This window comes from Rhodnius prolixus, unplaced genomic scaffold (genome assembly GCF_049639745.1).
Source record: "Rhodnius prolixus isolate KJV_2025 unplaced genomic scaffold, Rpr scaffold_36, whole genome shotgun sequence".
In the NCBI taxonomy this organism is placed as follows: domain Eukaryota; kingdom Metazoa; phylum Arthropoda; class Insecta; order Hemiptera; family Reduviidae; genus Rhodnius; species Rhodnius prolixus.
The window spans coordinates 786,390-804,748 of record NW_027411639.1 but is presented as its reverse complement, the minus strand read 5'-3'; the positions used below and the strand labels follow the sequence as shown (position 1 = coordinate 804,748).

Below are 18,359 nucleotides of genomic sequence, written 5' to 3'. Positions count from 1 at the left end.
TAAATATGTATAATTTGTAAGAGGTGTTAGTTTCGTTTTGCCGAAAACATGATACTACACATGTAGTAGAGCAACGAATTGTGAAATTTCACATGAAACTGGGTAAAACCGCTAATGAAACTTATCTTTCATTAAAAGAAGTTTATGGCGATAAATGTTTATCACATGCGCAAGTTTTTGAGTGGTTCAAGCGTTTCCAAGATAGCCGAGAATACGTCGGAGATGATGACCGCCCGAGTCGCCCTTCCACGTCCAAAACGGATGAAATTATCGATTATAATTAATCAACATTACTACCATGAGGTGCTTGCTTAACTCCGTGAAAGAGTAAGGAAAAAAACGACCCGATTTATGGAAGAACAAGTCACGGGTTCTCCATCAAGACAACTGTATTGTCTGTCAAGAAGTTTCTAGCCAAGTACAACATCCCAGTTTTAGACCATCCGCCTTATTCGCCTAACCTGGCCCCGTGTGACTTTTATCTTTTCCCCAAAGTCATATCTGCATTAAAAGGAACACGAATTTCAGTCCGTTGAAGCTGTGAAAGAAAAAGCGGCACGCGTCATGCAGGTACTCACAGAAAAAGACTTCCAGCTTTGTTTCGAGCAATGGTAAATTCGCATGGAGCGTTGTAGGGATAGGGAAGGGGTGTATATTGAAGGTGATAATAACTAAATATGTATAAATTTAAAATGAAATGTTTTATAGCAATAGTCTCGTCACACCTCGCCACACCTCGAATAGTCTCCGTGCTGTTGTGCCTGATGAGACCACTGATGAACCACATCTAGTTGATACGTATAATAGGTCCCTCAGACTGTCTTGGAATTTCTCGAAGAGCGGAAAAGCTGGTAGATTAATTACTACTTAGTGCCAATACGCATTTCCTTCAAAGGCCCACACTAAATACTCAGAAGAAAACTGCTTAATTTAAAAAGAAATTGAGGATTCTAAGTAAGGTATACACATATTCCCCTCTCATACCTGGTAACTATCCAGGCTGACCAGGAAAGCCCCAGTAATAGTGGAGTACCTTTTTGCAGCAACTCTCTCTCTCTTCAATACCTTTCTGGGTGGAGGCCTCTTTTCTTTAACGCCTGGAGAATTATCTGGTTATTAATTTTTTTCGAAGATGGTATTTTACCAAGTTTTCGCAAGGGCAGGAGTCAGTATATATTTATCATTTAGAAATTTTAGTTATTTAAAGATTTCAGTTCGACATATCTTTAAAAATTTTCTTAAGGATGAGAGAGAGACTTGTTAGTAAGAAAGCCAATGACATTCGACTCTACACCGACATGGGAAAGATATAATTTCAGTTGTACACAAACATTGGCGTATAGCTTTTTCAAGTCATCCAGTCTCAAAGGCCTTCCTATATTTTTCAACTCCTTAAGTTTAAATCCTCGATCCATTCCCGTAACACTAGATCTCGCTCATCCGATCTCTATATTCCCTCTCACCGTACCTCATCCTTTGACAAATTCTTCCTTATAAGTGCTACCTCTCTCTGGAACTCCTTGCCATCATCTGTCCGCCATGCTCCTCCTTATCTATCTTTAAATCCCGTCTATTCAGTTATCTCCTTTCTATTCAGCTTCCTCCGAAATTCTAATTGTTTTAATTTATTTCCTTAATTTCTGCTGTTATTTTTATTTTCACTTTTTGTAAATACTTATTTATTTATTTATTTTCTTTTTAACACAGGCCAAACTATTAAGGCCTCTATTTGTTCCTGTATTTATTCTTAGGGGACAATTGTCCCAGAATAAGAAATTTCTTTTCTATTCTATTCTATTCTATTTTCCATAAATGCAAGGCATGATTCTTTATGATGATTATTATATAAATTTTGGGCAAATTAATAATATGTTCATTTCACAATGTTTAACATTGATTGGTTTATAGACATTCTTGCACTGATAGAAAATCAGTTTTAGTGTCACTGTATATTTTAGTGCTCCGAAGACCAGGATTTAAATTAATGAAAAACTAGGCAGTAAACATGCAATTTTAATACCGCATGTGGACAATAATCTTTGTAAGTAATTGTTCAGTTGTGAGCAGCACATGTTGGCTACTTGTGAAATACGGGAGTCGCATTTCGTGCAAACGAGATTTCAAAACATAAACATTATTTCTGGCAAATCATATTATTCTTGCGAAAGTAAGACAATAGTTTTCTTTGATCTGTGTTCAGGACAAAGCAGTTTTTCAGAAAATTCTGATGTATTCCTTTTCCTTTAGTGCATTTAAAATTTAGTCTTTAAAAATTCTGTCACAACGCAAAAAAGTATGAAAAAAATTGTTGGAATGTAATCATTATTTTGGGCTCTTTGAACTAACTACCTTGAATTAATATTTTATTAGTTATTTTTAGGTCAACAGCCTTGTTTGTTTGCCAGGAAACAACAGAATAATTATAACTTCTAAGGGCACAAACAGTCTGACAAAAATTGAACATTGACAGAGAAAGTCAAAGCATAATAACTCAGCGTTGGAACATTCTGTAAACAATTATCGGCAAGAATTTATTGCGTAACAACTAAATCTTGGATATTATGTAAAAAAAAATTAGACTATATATCAAAGAAAGACAACATGGATTACGTTGAGCTTGTTATGAAACAAATATCCATTTATAAAGAATAATAATAATAATTTTAACTCTGCAATAAAAATCTTACCTATATTGTATGATAAGGACCATTCTTTGTACCATAATGCTTATTGCATTTCTCTGTAGAATGCAATTTTTCAAGTACTCCAGTACATGTTGCGCCGTTTGATAAAATAAATAAATCACCGCTATCAGCTTTGCTACAAATCTTAGATTTAGCAATTTAACACTGAAGAAACTGCAGGTTTAAATTAAATGATCTGTAACATTTCACTTGTAAATTTCTCTGACTTGACCATTTCTACGTTATGTCGTTAGTTAATTTTTTTTCTGAAACTAACCACTTAAAAAAAATCTTAGTTTTACCTTGAACAAAAAGTTGAACTCCACCTAGAATAAAGTAAATACTGGAAAACTGAATATAATTATTATCACACTCACGCCTCCCGAAGATCATTTTACAAAATGAACTCGTTCTCTACCAAGTGGTCAACAGGCCGATGTTAATCAACGCCTGCTTCGCCTGAAGCCTGGGCCTGTAATAATAAATTCAAAAAACTCCCAGACAACTAACAACAAATTCCTCTGACTTGTGATTGACTCTCCTCCATGTTCTAGAATCGATTCCCTCCATGAGATAGCTTTCATAATCCCAGTACACTCTTTTATCCAAAACTATCCACTAAGTTCCCTTCCAATTCAGATTGTTATCCTAACCATTTTTTTTTTTTTTTGCCGCGAAATAGCCTCTACTAACCTTTCCATTTGTTACAAATATTAAATAATTCAACATTCTACACTGGCTGTAGAAGTTTTTCCCTGCACATGATCAATTCCTTATTCTACTAAGCCTTACTGCAACAAATTGGAAGAAGGTTAAAGCAACTCCTTTTTGTTTATATTCTATATGTATATATTTCTAAATAAAGTTTATCTCAAAATATCTATTTAGTTTATACTATAATTACCTTATTACTTACTCTTTTAACGAAAATTTAGTTCGAATTCCGTGTTTAACTTCAAAGGATAAGGAATTATGGAATCACAAGAGGATCAATAAAGCGATGCTACATTCGAAATCCGATGTTTACTATTCTTTTATTTGTTTTTTATATTGGACATCTCTTTATCTCTGCTTTACCAAAAAGTTTCAACAAACAAATTGTTCCAAATATTTTTCTGTCTACTTTTAAAAAATGAAGTATCATTTAATAATTTGCGAAATAAACCTTACTAAACCCTCAATTTATTTTACAAACAGAAATAGCCAACTTTTAACTTAAAATTCCTGAACTCTGTTTCATTGCTTGCAAAAGAAAGTGCAGTATTATTATTAAAAAGTGACATCTGATTATGAAAAAAGGATTATTACTGAAAAGGATTATTGTGTGCTGTGTTTTAACATGATCTTGTAAACGTAAGAATCACAATTTGGGTCTTCAATCTGGTTGCCATTCTAAGATTTCAGTAAAAATTACTATTTTTTAACAATTTTATAAAAAAAAAAAATGGTACAAATTTCTTAGTTGGATTTAGTATTAAAACACCAAATCCTTGCATTAAACCACATATACGTTGTTTTTTCAGGAAATTGATTTTCGGGGGGTTTCAGAGGAATGCAATTTTAGATTCTTCTACAGCAATTCAGGACCGGATACAAATTATTTAATAAAAGTAGATACAGTTAGGATGGAAGTTAAAGTGCTGAAATTTACATGATAAATGAATAGCTTTATTCACTTTCTGTTGCTAGAAATTAAAATTATAATTTCAGTTTGTTAAAAAATAAAAATCGTGAGCTTTTATACTTTAATACTTGTATTATCTCTTGCTCTCTTTTCTTAATAAATACTTCGCAGTAATTCAAAAGAATATATTTGATTGCATAACATATTAACAGCCATATTATATATGTAGACTGTACTGTGCCAACAATGTTCTTAGCCTTAATTCCAATTTATATAAATATTATTTTAAAATAACGCCATTTTATTTATTATAGTTAGAAGATTATAATTTTTTTTTAAATATTTTTGCACTTAAGTTTGTTGTTGTAGTGCTAATAACACATAATCTTTTTTAATTTTTTCACACAAAGTTTTGGCAAAGATTTGTGCCCTCAATTGGGGGTTGCCAAGATATGGAGGGTCGTAAAATGTGAGAAGTCTAATCCTTATGGAAATTACACTCTAGGATGGTTATAATAATCCACTTACAATTGTAACTTAAGCTTAATTGAAACGGGTTCTTTCTTTAACTAAGTAAACATGTCTTTTTTTCCTTTCTCCCCTTATATCCTAATATACTCGTACATTCTTATTTTGTAGGAATAATAAAAATATTGAGTATTTAAGGGATCTAGACTGAAAAGTTTCCAAATTTAATTGAAAACAATTTACAAAATTGTGGAGTAAATACAGCTATTGGAGCTTTAAAAATGCACTGTTTTTCCTTCATAAATGAATTCTCATCAACACAAATGGAGTATAGAATATCTGCAACTCATCTGACAGTGATATAGTTTGTATAATTCCTTCTTTAAAATACATATATATATATATTTATAATGTTATTTTTATACGCGTTCCTGAGTATCACGTACACTGAAAGCGCCTCATTAACGCGATTAATTAGGTCAATTTATTATGTGACTGATTGCAAAAATAAATTTCGGTGCAATCAACTGTGAGCGACAGAATTTACGCGATATCCAATTGATCTCAAGAATGAATCTTAAAGAAGACACCAGTAAAATTTCTGGTCCATCTCTAAATGCATATTCGCATACAAGTAGCGAACACCGTGTCAACTTTTTTCAGCTACGTGATTTCGATTATTTTACTATGTAATTCTCAGGTAGTTAATCTAAAAAATAAAACTTAGACATGGGTATAAATAATTGAGTTGTAAAATAAAGTAAATATTGAAAACGTTATGCTAAATTGGTAGATTATGACGAGGAAGACGTTGGTTAACTTGACGACATAAGTGGAAGTGTTGATATGACGGGATGTTGAACAGATATCAAAAATGTACTAGATGACGACAGGGTGTTGCTAACAGAAGTGATAAGTTAGTAACTCTCTCAGCACTGGGTTCAACCTCCCGCTGCCTCTATTCTCAAGTTCCTTCCTTCTAACCATTGCCTATCGACGCTATCTTGGAGTCTGGCCAAATTTTTAGCACTTAGCATCTCCCTTCTACACATCATTTACCTTCTTATTCTTTTTTCTTATAATACATCATTGCTGCACTGAATTATATTTACCAATTTTTTTGTAAATATTTTATCAAAGATTAAATGAGGTTTAATGTTAAGCCAATCAATGTGTGACGCGAAAACACTGATTTTGATCTTCTCCCGGTGCCAATATATGAATGTCTTCAGAAAATGATTCAAATATAAGTTAGTAGGGAAGAATGTTGCTATGCGGTTAGCGTAGTGGTTCGAATCCAGCTGCTGACCTTTAGATTTTCTCTCCTTAGGAGCTTCTTACAGCCGGTGATGGGCCGTGTTGTTTGTTAATAATAATAATAATAATAATAATAATAATAATAATAATAATAATAATAATAATATAGGGAAGGGATTAGCTATGAGGTTAGCATACTGGACTCCCACGCGGAGTCCCGGGTTCGAATCCAGCAGCTGACCCTTAGATTTTCTCTTCCTAGGAGCTTCTTACAGCTCACTGTCCGGTGATGGACAGTGTTGTCTGTAACGAGAGAACACTGTCAGGAGGACGGCAGTGCACTGGAAAAAGCTCCGGGCGCTAATAACCTCAGCTGTTGATGCGCCAAAAAAAAAAAAAAATAATCATCATAATAATAATAAAAGACAGATAGACCTGCTAGTGTACGAGCATACCTTGTTTAAAGGATATTGTCGGGGTCGTTTTCGTTGAAATTTCAGAACTAGTACAAAAAAAAAAAATTCTACGTAAAATTAAATTTCCAGTCAGCACTTTTAATCGATTGCTTTATTTAATCGATTGTTGAATTTAAAGCGATTGCTTTATTATATAGTCGAATCTTCTGGTGGGACAAAATCGAAAGTATCCAGACATTTAACTTTATATACTGCGGTTTAAGCACATTCTTCTAGAATTGTAAAGAAATCATTTATGGTCTCAACGTATACTTGACTGTAATTTGAGTAAGGACATTTTTATGAGTGCTGAGATGGATTATTAATAATGTATTGTAATTAGATCCTTAAATGATTTTGTAGCTGAGCGCTATTTTATTCAGTGTCTAGTAAGAAAATTCCTTTATCAATTCTAGGAGAAGATTTCATTGCTATCTCAATGTATTATTATCATTACTTATTAATGGTGAGTTTCATATATTCAGGAGAAAAATGGAATATAGTTTTTCCTAGATTACTACATTACATGTTATCTTGTTATTGACAAAGATCTTGGCTTTAATTGAAGACAAAAATTTAGCGAATACTTTAAAGTCATTAATATAATCAGCAATTCAGTAAAAGTACAAGATCTTTTCGAAATCTCTCTTTAAGGATGCTTAATCGAAAATTTACAAAAATCATTTTCCAAAACTTGTTCGTGCATGTTAAAAAATAATATTTAAGATCTCTCTCTGCTGAATTAAAATTTCCTGCTAATTAAGACAACATCCGACTTGTTTCCATTTTTCTTAAATTTTAAGATCACAGATAAATGAGAGAGATATTTGAAGATTACAGATTTAAAATAGAATTTTCACTCCCGGCTACAGACTACCCAGATAAAATTACCACGCTACGCTGCTGAGAAAACATGTCCAATTTCGGTCACTTCCATTCTGTACATAGTATTGACCACTTTTGAATGATTCAGAAATGAATAAACCCGATTTTGTACTGAAACAGACATTATAATGTAAATATTTGTGTTTGTCTAAAAAATACCTCTTAAAACGAAGGTTAAACCATTTTTGTTTACATTTCTTCATTTATACAACCTCGACAATCGTGTTTTCAACTAATAAATGTTATTCATCGAAATGTAAGCTATATTGTAAAACCTACCACTTAGGTAGAATCGATTCAGTTGTTTGGCAGGTCATCTCCAATTTTATTTATGTTAATTATAGGATTCAGTGATTTTAATTAGTTTACATCTTATCTGAGTGTTATTACAGCAAGGGATTTAGTGAACTCTTCTTGAAAGCTGTAATGTGCTAGCGAGCTCTCCGCTATCTGTTCCACATTCTTATATAATGTATTTTATATGTGAGACGTTATAAATTAAAGCGGAGATTGTAATGGCCCTTCGAGTCATAACCAGCCTTTCTACCTTAAACCTCTACACAAAAGGCTATTTGACACCGGCTGCACCGAGCTTGTGACAACTTCATCATCAACATCATCATGGCTCCGAACCCAGCACACAGGTAAGAAATAATGTTTATTTTGTTCGAATTAATTTTTTACCGTTATTAAATGTTCGTCCATAAATTTCTGTTAAAAAGAAGGGAAAAGTTTAATTGAAATGTGCTGCTTTGGAAAAATAATTATGTCTTTAACAACTACCTGCTTATTTTTTACTGTAAAAAGAAAACGAATTCTGGTTTGAAACGCAATTTTCTATGAAACACATTATTGCTGGCAAATTTTAACTGAAGATTTAAAAGTGAGCTATACATTAGGACAAATTTAGAGGGTTAGATTTAGCTACTGGTTCTCCTTCTAACGTTAAGCAATCAAAACAAATCCTTTACACTTTTAATCACGGTTTAATATAAACGCTATACCTTATTTTCCAAATCTTCTCTAAGAGCAAGTTTTTCTTATATTTTAAATAGTATAGTTAGAGCAGTTTGTTTAACTGGTTAATGCGTTCTTAAAATGAAAAAAGGTCATTTTCGAAAAAGTTCTTAAAAAGAAAAGAATCAGCAATCAAGTCAATGGTAAAAGTTGTTAAAACTGCCCGGTAGTATTAACATCTAAACTGATTGTCAAAAACTGCACAAAAAAGCGTTGAAAAACACCCCGGCTTTAACAAACAGTCTCTTTCCGCTTTTAATCTATTGAAGATAAAATTCCCAAATTTTCTTGCCGTTCACTCCATAACTCCATAATACAAAAAAAAAAAAAAAAAAAAAAAATGAAGAAATGCGCTGAAATAATGTATAGTGTTTTTTATAATTCTGCTTATAATTTTTTTTTTTTGTAATTTATTTGTTATTCACAATCTACAATAGAATAAAATGCAATCAGTGAATATGATGAAAGTAGACTTTATGGCTGGATCAGCTTGAGGAGAGAAGCTGCCCTCCGGCAACACTCTCGCTGGAGTTCCTTACATTACTGGAGCTGGTCACGAGGCCAACAGCGTTTCAATCGTCGTGGAGGACGATCTGGAATCGTTGTGGAGGCAAGATTTTGAATAAGAGGATTGGTACAGAATGGAAGAGAGTCAAAGAATTTTCTATATTTAGATTTGGATTCGTCAGTTACGTATGAGATTTTGAGATCGTTATGGAGGGTGGAGTTAGAGACATAAAATGGAGAATTCGTAATCTGACGGAGAATTTTTGATTGGAAGGACTGTATTTTTTGTGAATTAGAAAGTTTGGCTGAACCCCACAGTTCGAGTCCATAAGTCCAGATCGGTTTGAGTACGCTGTTGTATATTAGTCGTTTATGTTCCAGTGGTAGTTTGGATTGTCTGCCAATTAGTCGCAGTAGTAATTTGTTTCGTCGGTTGAGTTCAATTCTTTTCAGTTTAGTGTGCGGATTCCACGTTAGTCTTTTGTCGATGTGCATCCCAAGGTAGCGAACTAAATTAGCAGAAGGAAGAGGAATGGAGTTGAAACTTACAGAGGGACAAGAATTACGACGCAGAGTAAAAGTTATCTGTTCGCACTTTTGAGGATTGAATTTGACTCTCCACTTTTTGGCCCAGGGTTCTAGTTTGTGTAGATGTGTCTGTAGATGAGAGGAAGCGGTAATGGCGTCTGAGTTAGAACAGAGAATAGCAGTATCGTCAGCGTAAGTGCAGAGCAGTGTGTTTGAGTCAGTTGGTAGGTCAGATGTGTACACAGTATAGAGGAGCGGTCCGAGAATACTACCTTGAGGTACACCAGCCCGTGCCAGAGAGTAGTCGGAAGAGGCAGATCCACAACTTATCTTAAAGAATCGGTCGGTAAGAAATGATAGTAGAATTAAGTAATAAGTTGATGGAAGAGCTCTCTTTAACTTCCACAATAGTCCTGGGTGCCAGACTCGATAAAAGGCCTGAGCCACGTCGAGAAAGGCCCCACAGCAATATTGTTTACGCTCCAGAGAGGAAGCAATGGCGTCTACTACTCTGTGACACTGGTGAATAGTGCTGTGCTGTTGTCGAAAGCCAAACTGATGTGTTGGAATTACAGTCGCAGATTCCAATATTTTTCCCATAATAGGTAGCAAACTAATAGGTCGGTAAGAGGTTGGAAGGTGTAAAGGTTTATTAGGTTTCGGTATCATTTTTATTACAGAGAATTTCCAAGTTAAGGGAAAGTATGTTGTCCTGAGAACTGAGTTGTAAATGTAGGTTAGGAAAACGATTGCTTTTTTTGGAAGATTGCGAAGAATTTGTGCTGTTATCAAGTCGTATCCTGGAGATTTTTTGTACGGTAGGGATTTTATTACGTGTTTAACGTCAGACGGAGTGAATGGTTTTGGTGGTAACGAAAGTGGGAGAGGGATGTCTAGGTCTGCTATGACGTCAGTGCTGTGTGACTCGTCTTGAATATCTGGGTGAGGAGTGAATACGTTAGTTAAGTAGTTCTTAAATTCGGTCGCTGTTTCATTGTCGGTAACTGTCCAAGATCCGTCGTCACGTCTAAGAGGAGAGGAGACAAATTTATATCTGAGAAGACGTTTGGTGGCTGTCCAAAGAGATTTGCGGTCAGATACCAGAGAGGTCACGTACTCGTCATACTTCAGGGTACTGTGTTTTTGTAGCTCTCGTTTCAGCTGTCTCGTCAGTCGGTTGAAGGTCAGCTTGTCACTCGGGTAGCGAGTGTGTTGCCACACAGCTCGGGCTCTTCGTTTCTCTCTAATTAGCATTCTTATGGCAATAGGTACATTGTGATGTCGAAAATTATTCTTTAGTGAAGTGCATTTGGTGGATTCGGAAATGGAAGTTTGAATGGAAATAGTAAGTGTCTGTACTGCGTTATCTATTTCATCAGGGGTTTTCAATGATGTTAACAGATTTAGTTTGTTTGCTAAGATAGTTTGGAAGAGAGTCCAGTCTACAGGCCCAGTGTTTAGTATAGGAGGTGAAGGAGTGGGTTTGGGTACTACACTGAGTGTAAGGAGTACAGGGCTGTGGTCGGAAGATAAGTCAGTAAGTGTATAGATGTCTTTGTAAATGGATGTCGTATTAAAAGAGATGAAGATGTCCAGAATGTCAGGTAGTTTGGACTGTGCAGTAGGCCAGTATGTCGGTCTGTCTGGTGATAGAACATCGTACTGTTTCAGTGAAAGAACATCCAGCAGTGTGAGTCCCCGTGGATTGGATGTACGACATCCCCACTGAGGATGCTTGGCGTTGTAATCTCCTCCAGCAAGAAATTTAGGCCCTAGAGAATGGAAGAAAGATTGAAAGTCCGTTGCTGAAATAGCTTTATTAGGAGGGCAGTAAACTGATGCTAGATTGAACCCTAGAGGTTGGCAGTCTAGAGAAATGGCTGTGGATTGAAGGAATTCTCTCTGGTAGAAAGGAATTTGATGATGATTTAGAGTGTTTCTGACTAAAATAGCTGCGCCACCATGAGATGTGTCGTCTGGGTGATCGGTCCTGTACGTTTTGTATCCGGTAATGTAAAAGTTGGATCGTCCAGTAAAGTGAGTCTCGGTAATAAGTGCAACGTCAATTCGTTTGTCATTTAGAAATATCTCTAGTTCGTCTCTGTGAGAGTTCAAACCATTTGCATTCCAAAGGAGAATTGCGAGTGATTGTTGAAGATTAGAGTTCAACGTGAGAGTTTGGGAATGATTTCTGTTACCAGAGAAGTGAGTAGTGTGATGAGTGGAGTGATGAGAGACTTGAATTCGGAGAAGAATGTATTAAGGAGAGAGGTGAGGTCGTGAGAGATGGGGGATGGTTGAGTAAGAGCTGGACGAATCGTTGAAGGCCCCGCAACTTCTGCATATGTGGGTCCATTGCTGGTGGTGGTTGGAAGAGGTTGTTGACGAGTAGATTCTTTAGCAGGAAGCACAGGAAATTCGGAGCTTTTGGAAGGAAGAGCAGTTTGCTGTGATGAACCATTTTGATGTTGATCTGGCCATATTCCATTTTTGGCATAGATGTTTCTTCTTCTGAGGCGCTGAAGTTCTTTGTGAACAATGCAACCTTTGTAATTTGCTGAATGGGCTTCAAGACAAAGTGCACATGTTGGAGGAGTTTCTATTGGTTTCTTGCATTCTGAAGATGGATGCATACCTGCACATCTTACGCATCTGGGATTATGGTTGCAATATGACCTCGTGTGGCCATATTGTTGGCATCTTTTACACTGTAGAATTTCTATTGTTTTGTGTGGTTCTTCGATGTTAATTCTGGTATATACTATCGTTTGTAATTTGAAAATATCTTTGTTATTTGGTTGGGGCTCAAGATCAACGAAAAATAATGGAAGCGGTAATTTTGATTTTGGATGTCTGACGTTGGTTACGTTTCTAACTTTGAAATTTTGGCGTTCCAGGTCATCTTTAATTATTTCAGTTGGGGTGGAGTGGTGAAGGTGCCGAATAACAATGCGGAATGCTTTTTCTGTCTTAATTTGGTAGGTGTGGTATTCTGCTTTATTGGCTTGAAGATAGTGTATTGTCAATCTATATGCTTCCACTGTCTTTGTAGACAGTCTACGACTGTCTACACTGGATTTACATTCGAACGAGTCTGGACCAATAATCTGAGTTAGTACTTTGCAAAATTCTACATAATTGGACACATTTTTGATGAATATTGGAGGTGGTTTGGTATTTTTGGGAGGTTGATTTTCTTCATGTGTTGGTTCATCTTCCACGCTCAGGGGTGCAAATGGATTAGGAGTATAAAATTTAGATTCACAATTGCTAATTTTTACCGGGGAATGATCAATCTCATTGGCTGACGGAGGATTTTCTCGGAGAGATTCTAATGATTGGTGGATACTTGTATTATCTTCGAAGATCTCGTCGTCCTCAGTAGAGGAGGTCTTTCGGGATTTTCCTTTATTTTTTTAATTTTTTTGTTGAGTATTGGAAGATGTATTTGTTCTCTTAGAACATTTATTTATAACCGTATTGATGCTCATGTCATCTTGATCACAGCTGGTTGTTGCATGGTTACACTCCATATGGACACTTAATTAAATTAAATTTAATAAAATATATAAATATAAAACAAAATGTTCAAATAACTTACTAACTAACCTTAAAAGTTCAGTTTATATTTGTAGGACTAAATAAAATATTTTGGTTCCTACATCACAACTTAGAGTTTTAACATGCACTGAAAGTTAAGCTATATGAGAGAAGAATCTCCACACACTAAATTGTATACTTTTACCTTTGAAAATAACACAGATTTCAAGAGCGAAATTTATCTATACTTTCCGTGTCACTAGCCACAGCTGGTTCCTGCTTATAATATAAATTTAAATAAATTTACCGTTATTATTGACCGGCTGCAACTGAATTATAGTTGAATTATTGCAACGATTTACATTAGTGCACTGAGTTAATCACAAAACGGCTTCTGATATAAATCATTTATTAGTTAATAGCCAAAAAATGTATTATAAATATAAAAAGGTATGACTGAATCAAGGGCTTTGACACTTAATTAACTTAAATTATTTCAAAAAGTCGAGTTAATCGACTGTAAGAAGAGAATTCTGAAACCCTACTCGCGATATGCCCCTACCTAGCAAACGAATAGTCCCTTATCCCAACTGACAAAATCTATTCTATCTTCCATCGTCCGACTCTCACCATACAGGTTGTAACCACCTGCCTTATAACCACAAGTCTCGCCGAAATAACCTTTTCAAATCTGTCAGAAACCGGTTCATAAAATTTTCTCTGAATCCAACGAATCCTTAACCTGCATAACACAAACTGTGAGCATTAATTGGTTAATTAACCTCTCTCCAATCTTATACTGTTATCATAATTATCTTCAAGTTGAACAAGTGTCAAGCAACAGGTGAATGTTCGGTTATCAGCGCCACTAGTTTTCTTAGATTCCATCCTACTTTACATTCAGATACTATCTAGAGAATCCTAAGGCTTAAATCTTTGTGTAAATCTCTTCAACGGAGCGTAGGAGTTAAATGGACGCTATATTGACGCTATATCTTTTAGTGCCCACACTTTGATTACTTCTCTTGACTGTTTGAGACCTTACAATAAATTTGATTGGGTCAAAAGATGAATCACGGCATTGTATGTAAAGCGCCTGGGATTATTGACAAACTGCTGCAGTAAAACTCACATGAAATTAAAAAGAAGTAATATTATTCGATTTATTTAATTTTTCTATATGTACAAGGCACGTTAACATCTGCCTGTCTCAAGACAATGTTCTTTAGTTACAGACAACTCTGTCCATTACTAGAAAGTGAGTTGCAAGAAGCTACTAGAAAGAGAATTTGATTTATTTCGGGGGGGAAAAAAAATGAAATAACGAAATAATTTACATAATAAAAAGCCAAACCATGTCAAAACGCAAGTTATATTGTTTACGCGTCGAAGGCCGGTTGTGAATAGTTTTGTTCAAATTAACGGTAACTCCCTTCCGTGGAGTAAGGAAGTTAAATACCTGGGGTTGGTGTTAGACTCCAAACTAACATTCACCAAATATATAAATACAGTTTGCGATAAAGCAAAATTGGTGTTATGTGTAGTCTGTTTCCTCTGTTAAACCGCAACTCTAACATAGATTTTCTTAATACTCATATAAAAAATTAATGTATTATCTCTACATCCGTTCAGTACTTTTATATGCAGTCCATGTGTGGTCCAATACTTGTCGCACCAACTACGGGAAGTTACAAAGAGTCCAAAATTAAAGTTATGGAGTGTATATGTAGGCACTACAGCTTGAAACCTCCTTTGTATAATTTGTATTCTATTTTAAACTGTAAATAAACTTTTTCAATTTCAAAATTTCAAATAAAAATAAGAAATCTAAGGTAAAAAAAAAGGTTATTTTCTAGACATTGGACATGCGCACATTTCTGTTACAAAACACAGTATGATATCGAATTTCGTTATCATTAATTGTATAAAATTGAGCTCTTCTTCCTAGATTATCCAAGGTATTTGAAAAATACAAATTAAAAATAATACTCAGTACAGTTAACGTTTACATAGCTCATTTGTGTCGATCTGTCTTAACTGAAGAAATGTGTGGAAGGCGACAGACGAGATTGTAGGACCTCGTAAACCTAACAGAAAGAAATAAATTTAATCTGTCATTTATTAAATGTATTGGAGAAATTTACGAAAAGCCTGTACAATAATCCATATTGTAGAACAAATAATCAGGTTGGCTAATGGCCTAAATTTAATTGTGTCCTAGAGACAGCTATACCTAGTTATTGCAAAAGCAGAAGATCAAAGTCTTTGGTATAGCGACGAAAGGGATCAAATTAAATTCAAATGCACTATTGGCAAAGGTCTACTGAAAAGCCAGCACCAACTAAAGGCCAATCAAAATGGAGTGAGCACTAGGGTCATTAAGACTATATTGGCTTTATGATTAACACTGACCAAATCTGCGGCTTCATTCCGCTACAATTAAAATACTGTCAGAAAGATTAATGCTGCGCTCCATCAAAAAGGTTTCGCCATTAGCAAACGGCAAACTAATAGTGAAATTATACTTTAAAATTTAATGTATCACAACATAAAAATTCAATTTATACAAAAAAGTATGTACACACAAATGCAAATATTATAATAATGATATACTTAAATTCACATAGGTTTGAACAAATCTTTTATGTTCATTTAAATCATACAAGTATTTACAAAAGAGGCATAAATATTCCTAGATTTATATCTGCGTTTGAAGTCCTTTAAATTCTGGATTAGCTAATAAATTGTATCGTAAAAAAATGTTTAATAAAAACTTAAAAAAAGTTATGGATGCGAATCATCTCTCAAATTATTTTAAATATTAATTTTTCTTACCACTGACTTTAAAACTAAGCAACACTCACGAATAGAGATATGAAAATTTCGGGAGTTTTGATTTTGCTTTGTCGAATGAGTGTGGCAAAGAAGTTCAAAAGGAATTAGAACAAATTACTGTCAGGTATCGTTTTCATGAGCATTTTTGTTATAATATTGGTTTAAGAACAAATTCGTTTAAATGATTTACTTGAAAGTTGATTCACGGACTTACTTAAAGTTGATTTTACAATCAAGTATGTTCTCAAATTTTTTATTTAGTTAGCGTAGGAATTTGTGGCATTAAACTTTACTTGAAAGTATTGTTTAAATTCCAGTTAAATATTTTGTAAAAGTTGTAAAAAAAAAAAAAATCATTTTAGAAAGATCTTGAAAGAGAATTTTATATATAGTAATAATTGTATCTTGCTGTTTATTTCAGGTTTTATTGTTAATTTGCATTAATTTAAAGTGAATTACGAATAATGAATCTATAATAGTCTAAACCCAGCAAACACATGGCGTAAACTGATGAGATTTCATCTCGAACAAACGCTGTTTTTTCAGGAGTGTCATAGAACTTGAAAGGAACCTCATCAAAAATTGAGCCGAAAGATGAATGAAGATGAATAAAAAACAAAGCTTATGATGGGTCTTCGAGGCGAATAAGGAAAGGTAGAAAAGGTTTTATTCTCATTAATAATTACAATTCAAGATGGTTGAATCCTTCAAATACTGATGGGGAAACTGACCAATAAAAATGAAATTATTCGTGAAACAAAACAAGAATAGCAGAGCGAAACAAATATATCTTTCTCTTATAAAAAAAAAAAAAGATTAGAATATCGGAACCTGGCTAGAAGATAGTAAATCATCTCTTTTTAGCAATTTTAAGGGAATCTGATCTTTGGCGAAATTTGAACCAAAGCCTAGACAGAAAAGAGATGAGAAATTACATTCAAAAATGTTATTTCACTCATTCTCTAACGATATTGAATGTATAGTTAATGCAAAGAAGTATGTTTTGTATAATCTATTAAGTCAAAATCCTTGTGTGAACTTATATTCTACCGAATAAATTACGTAACACCTAATCCAGGCTGTAAGTTTTAATCATCTAGACAAAAAAAAAGAATAAAACACATAATTCAGTCGATCGTCATATAAGCAATTGAACCATTACTCTACTGTAAAGAACTGGAAAGAATAGACGTTTTGGAGTAGGAAAGGAGAATGCTTAGAAAGAGTTACTAGTACAATGTTTCGCGATGGCAGTTGAATTAGCAATTCCCAATCAAGGAATTGACGAGGGTCGTTTGAAAAGTCCGTGCAGTCAGAGAGATAGCACTACTGGCGCGTATCGAGGTTATGTTTAGTTAGTAGCATCTCTTGGAAGAACTCACACCAAGTTTCAGCCAGATCGGTCTATTTCTTTGTGTTTGGCATTCGTTTGAATCGAGGAAGTCGAGTGATTTTCAAAAAATGGACGAAAAAGAATTTCGTGTGTTGATTAAACACTACTTTATGAAAGGCAAAACGCCTCAGGAGACTAAAGAGAAGCTTGATAAACATTATGGTGACTCTGCACCTTCGATTAGAACAGTTTATAAGTGGTTTCAAAATTTTCGGAGTGGCCATATGGGCACAAGTGACGCTGAACGTTCTGGACGCCCTGTTGAGGTTACTACTCCAGAAATCATTGATAAAATCTATGATATGGTGATGGATGACAGAAGAGTGAACAGGTGCGTGAGATTGCTAGTGCTGTGGGCATCTCGAATGAACGGGTACATAATATTTTGCATCAACATTTGGACATGACCAAGCTATCCGCAAGATGGGTGCCGCGATTGCTCACGCTTGACCAAAAACGAAATCGTGTGAAGTATTGCAAGGACGGTTTGCAGCTGTTCCAGAAGAATCCGCAGGACTTTAAGCGTCGTTTCGTCACTGTGGATGAAACATGGATACATCACTACACTCCTGAGACCAAAGAACAATCTAAACAATGGTTTACCAAGGGGGAATCTGCGCCAAAAAAGGCGAAGACCGTTCCTTCGGCCGGAAAGATTATGGCGACTGTCTTTTGGGATTCGCAAGGAATAATCCTCATCGACTATCTGGAAAAGGGTAAAACTATTACAGGTGCATATTATTCATCGTTATTGGACCGTTTGAAAACCGAGCTGCAAGAAAAACGCCCACGATTGGCCCACAAAAAAGTCCTTTTCCATCACGACAACGCACCTCAGCAGTTGTGGTCGCAAAATTAATGGAAATAGGGTTCCAACTCGTTTCACATCCCCCCTATTCTCCAGACTTGGCTCCCTCGGACTACTATTGGTTCCCCAATATGAAGAAATGGCTGGCGGGAAAAAGATTTTATTCAAACGAGGAGGTGATTGCAGAAACGAATGGCTATTTTTCAGACTTGGACAAATCCTATTATTCGGAAGGGACCAACAAACTAGAGCAGCGTTGGACGAAGTGTATAAGCCTAAAAGGAGACTATGTTGAAAAATAAAAAAGGTTTACCCCAAAAAATTAAGTAGTTTTTATTTTTGCACGGATTTTCAAACG

The 18,359-nt window shown here is 34.9% G+C and overlaps 1 protein-coding gene across 3 annotated transcripts in view; it reads left to right on the top strand.

Moving 5' to 3' along the window:
• Nucleotides 1–7,845: 7,845 nt before the first annotated feature.
• Nucleotides 7,846–18,359, top strand: part of LOC141462341 (facilitated trehalose transporter Tret1-like) — a 48,327-nt gene continuing 37,813 nt past the window's right edge. The window contains exon 1 of one of the 3 annotated variants that reach the window (XM_074144133.1): nt 7,846–8,017. In XM_074144133.1, the coding sequence (XP_074000234.1) occupies nt 7,995–8,017 (23 nt within the window). In that variant the 5' untranslated portion in view covers nt 7,846–7,994. The remainder of the gene's footprint in view (nt 8,018–18,359) is intronic. The other 2 variants (XM_074144130.1, XM_074144131.1) reach the window with 2 other exon arrangements.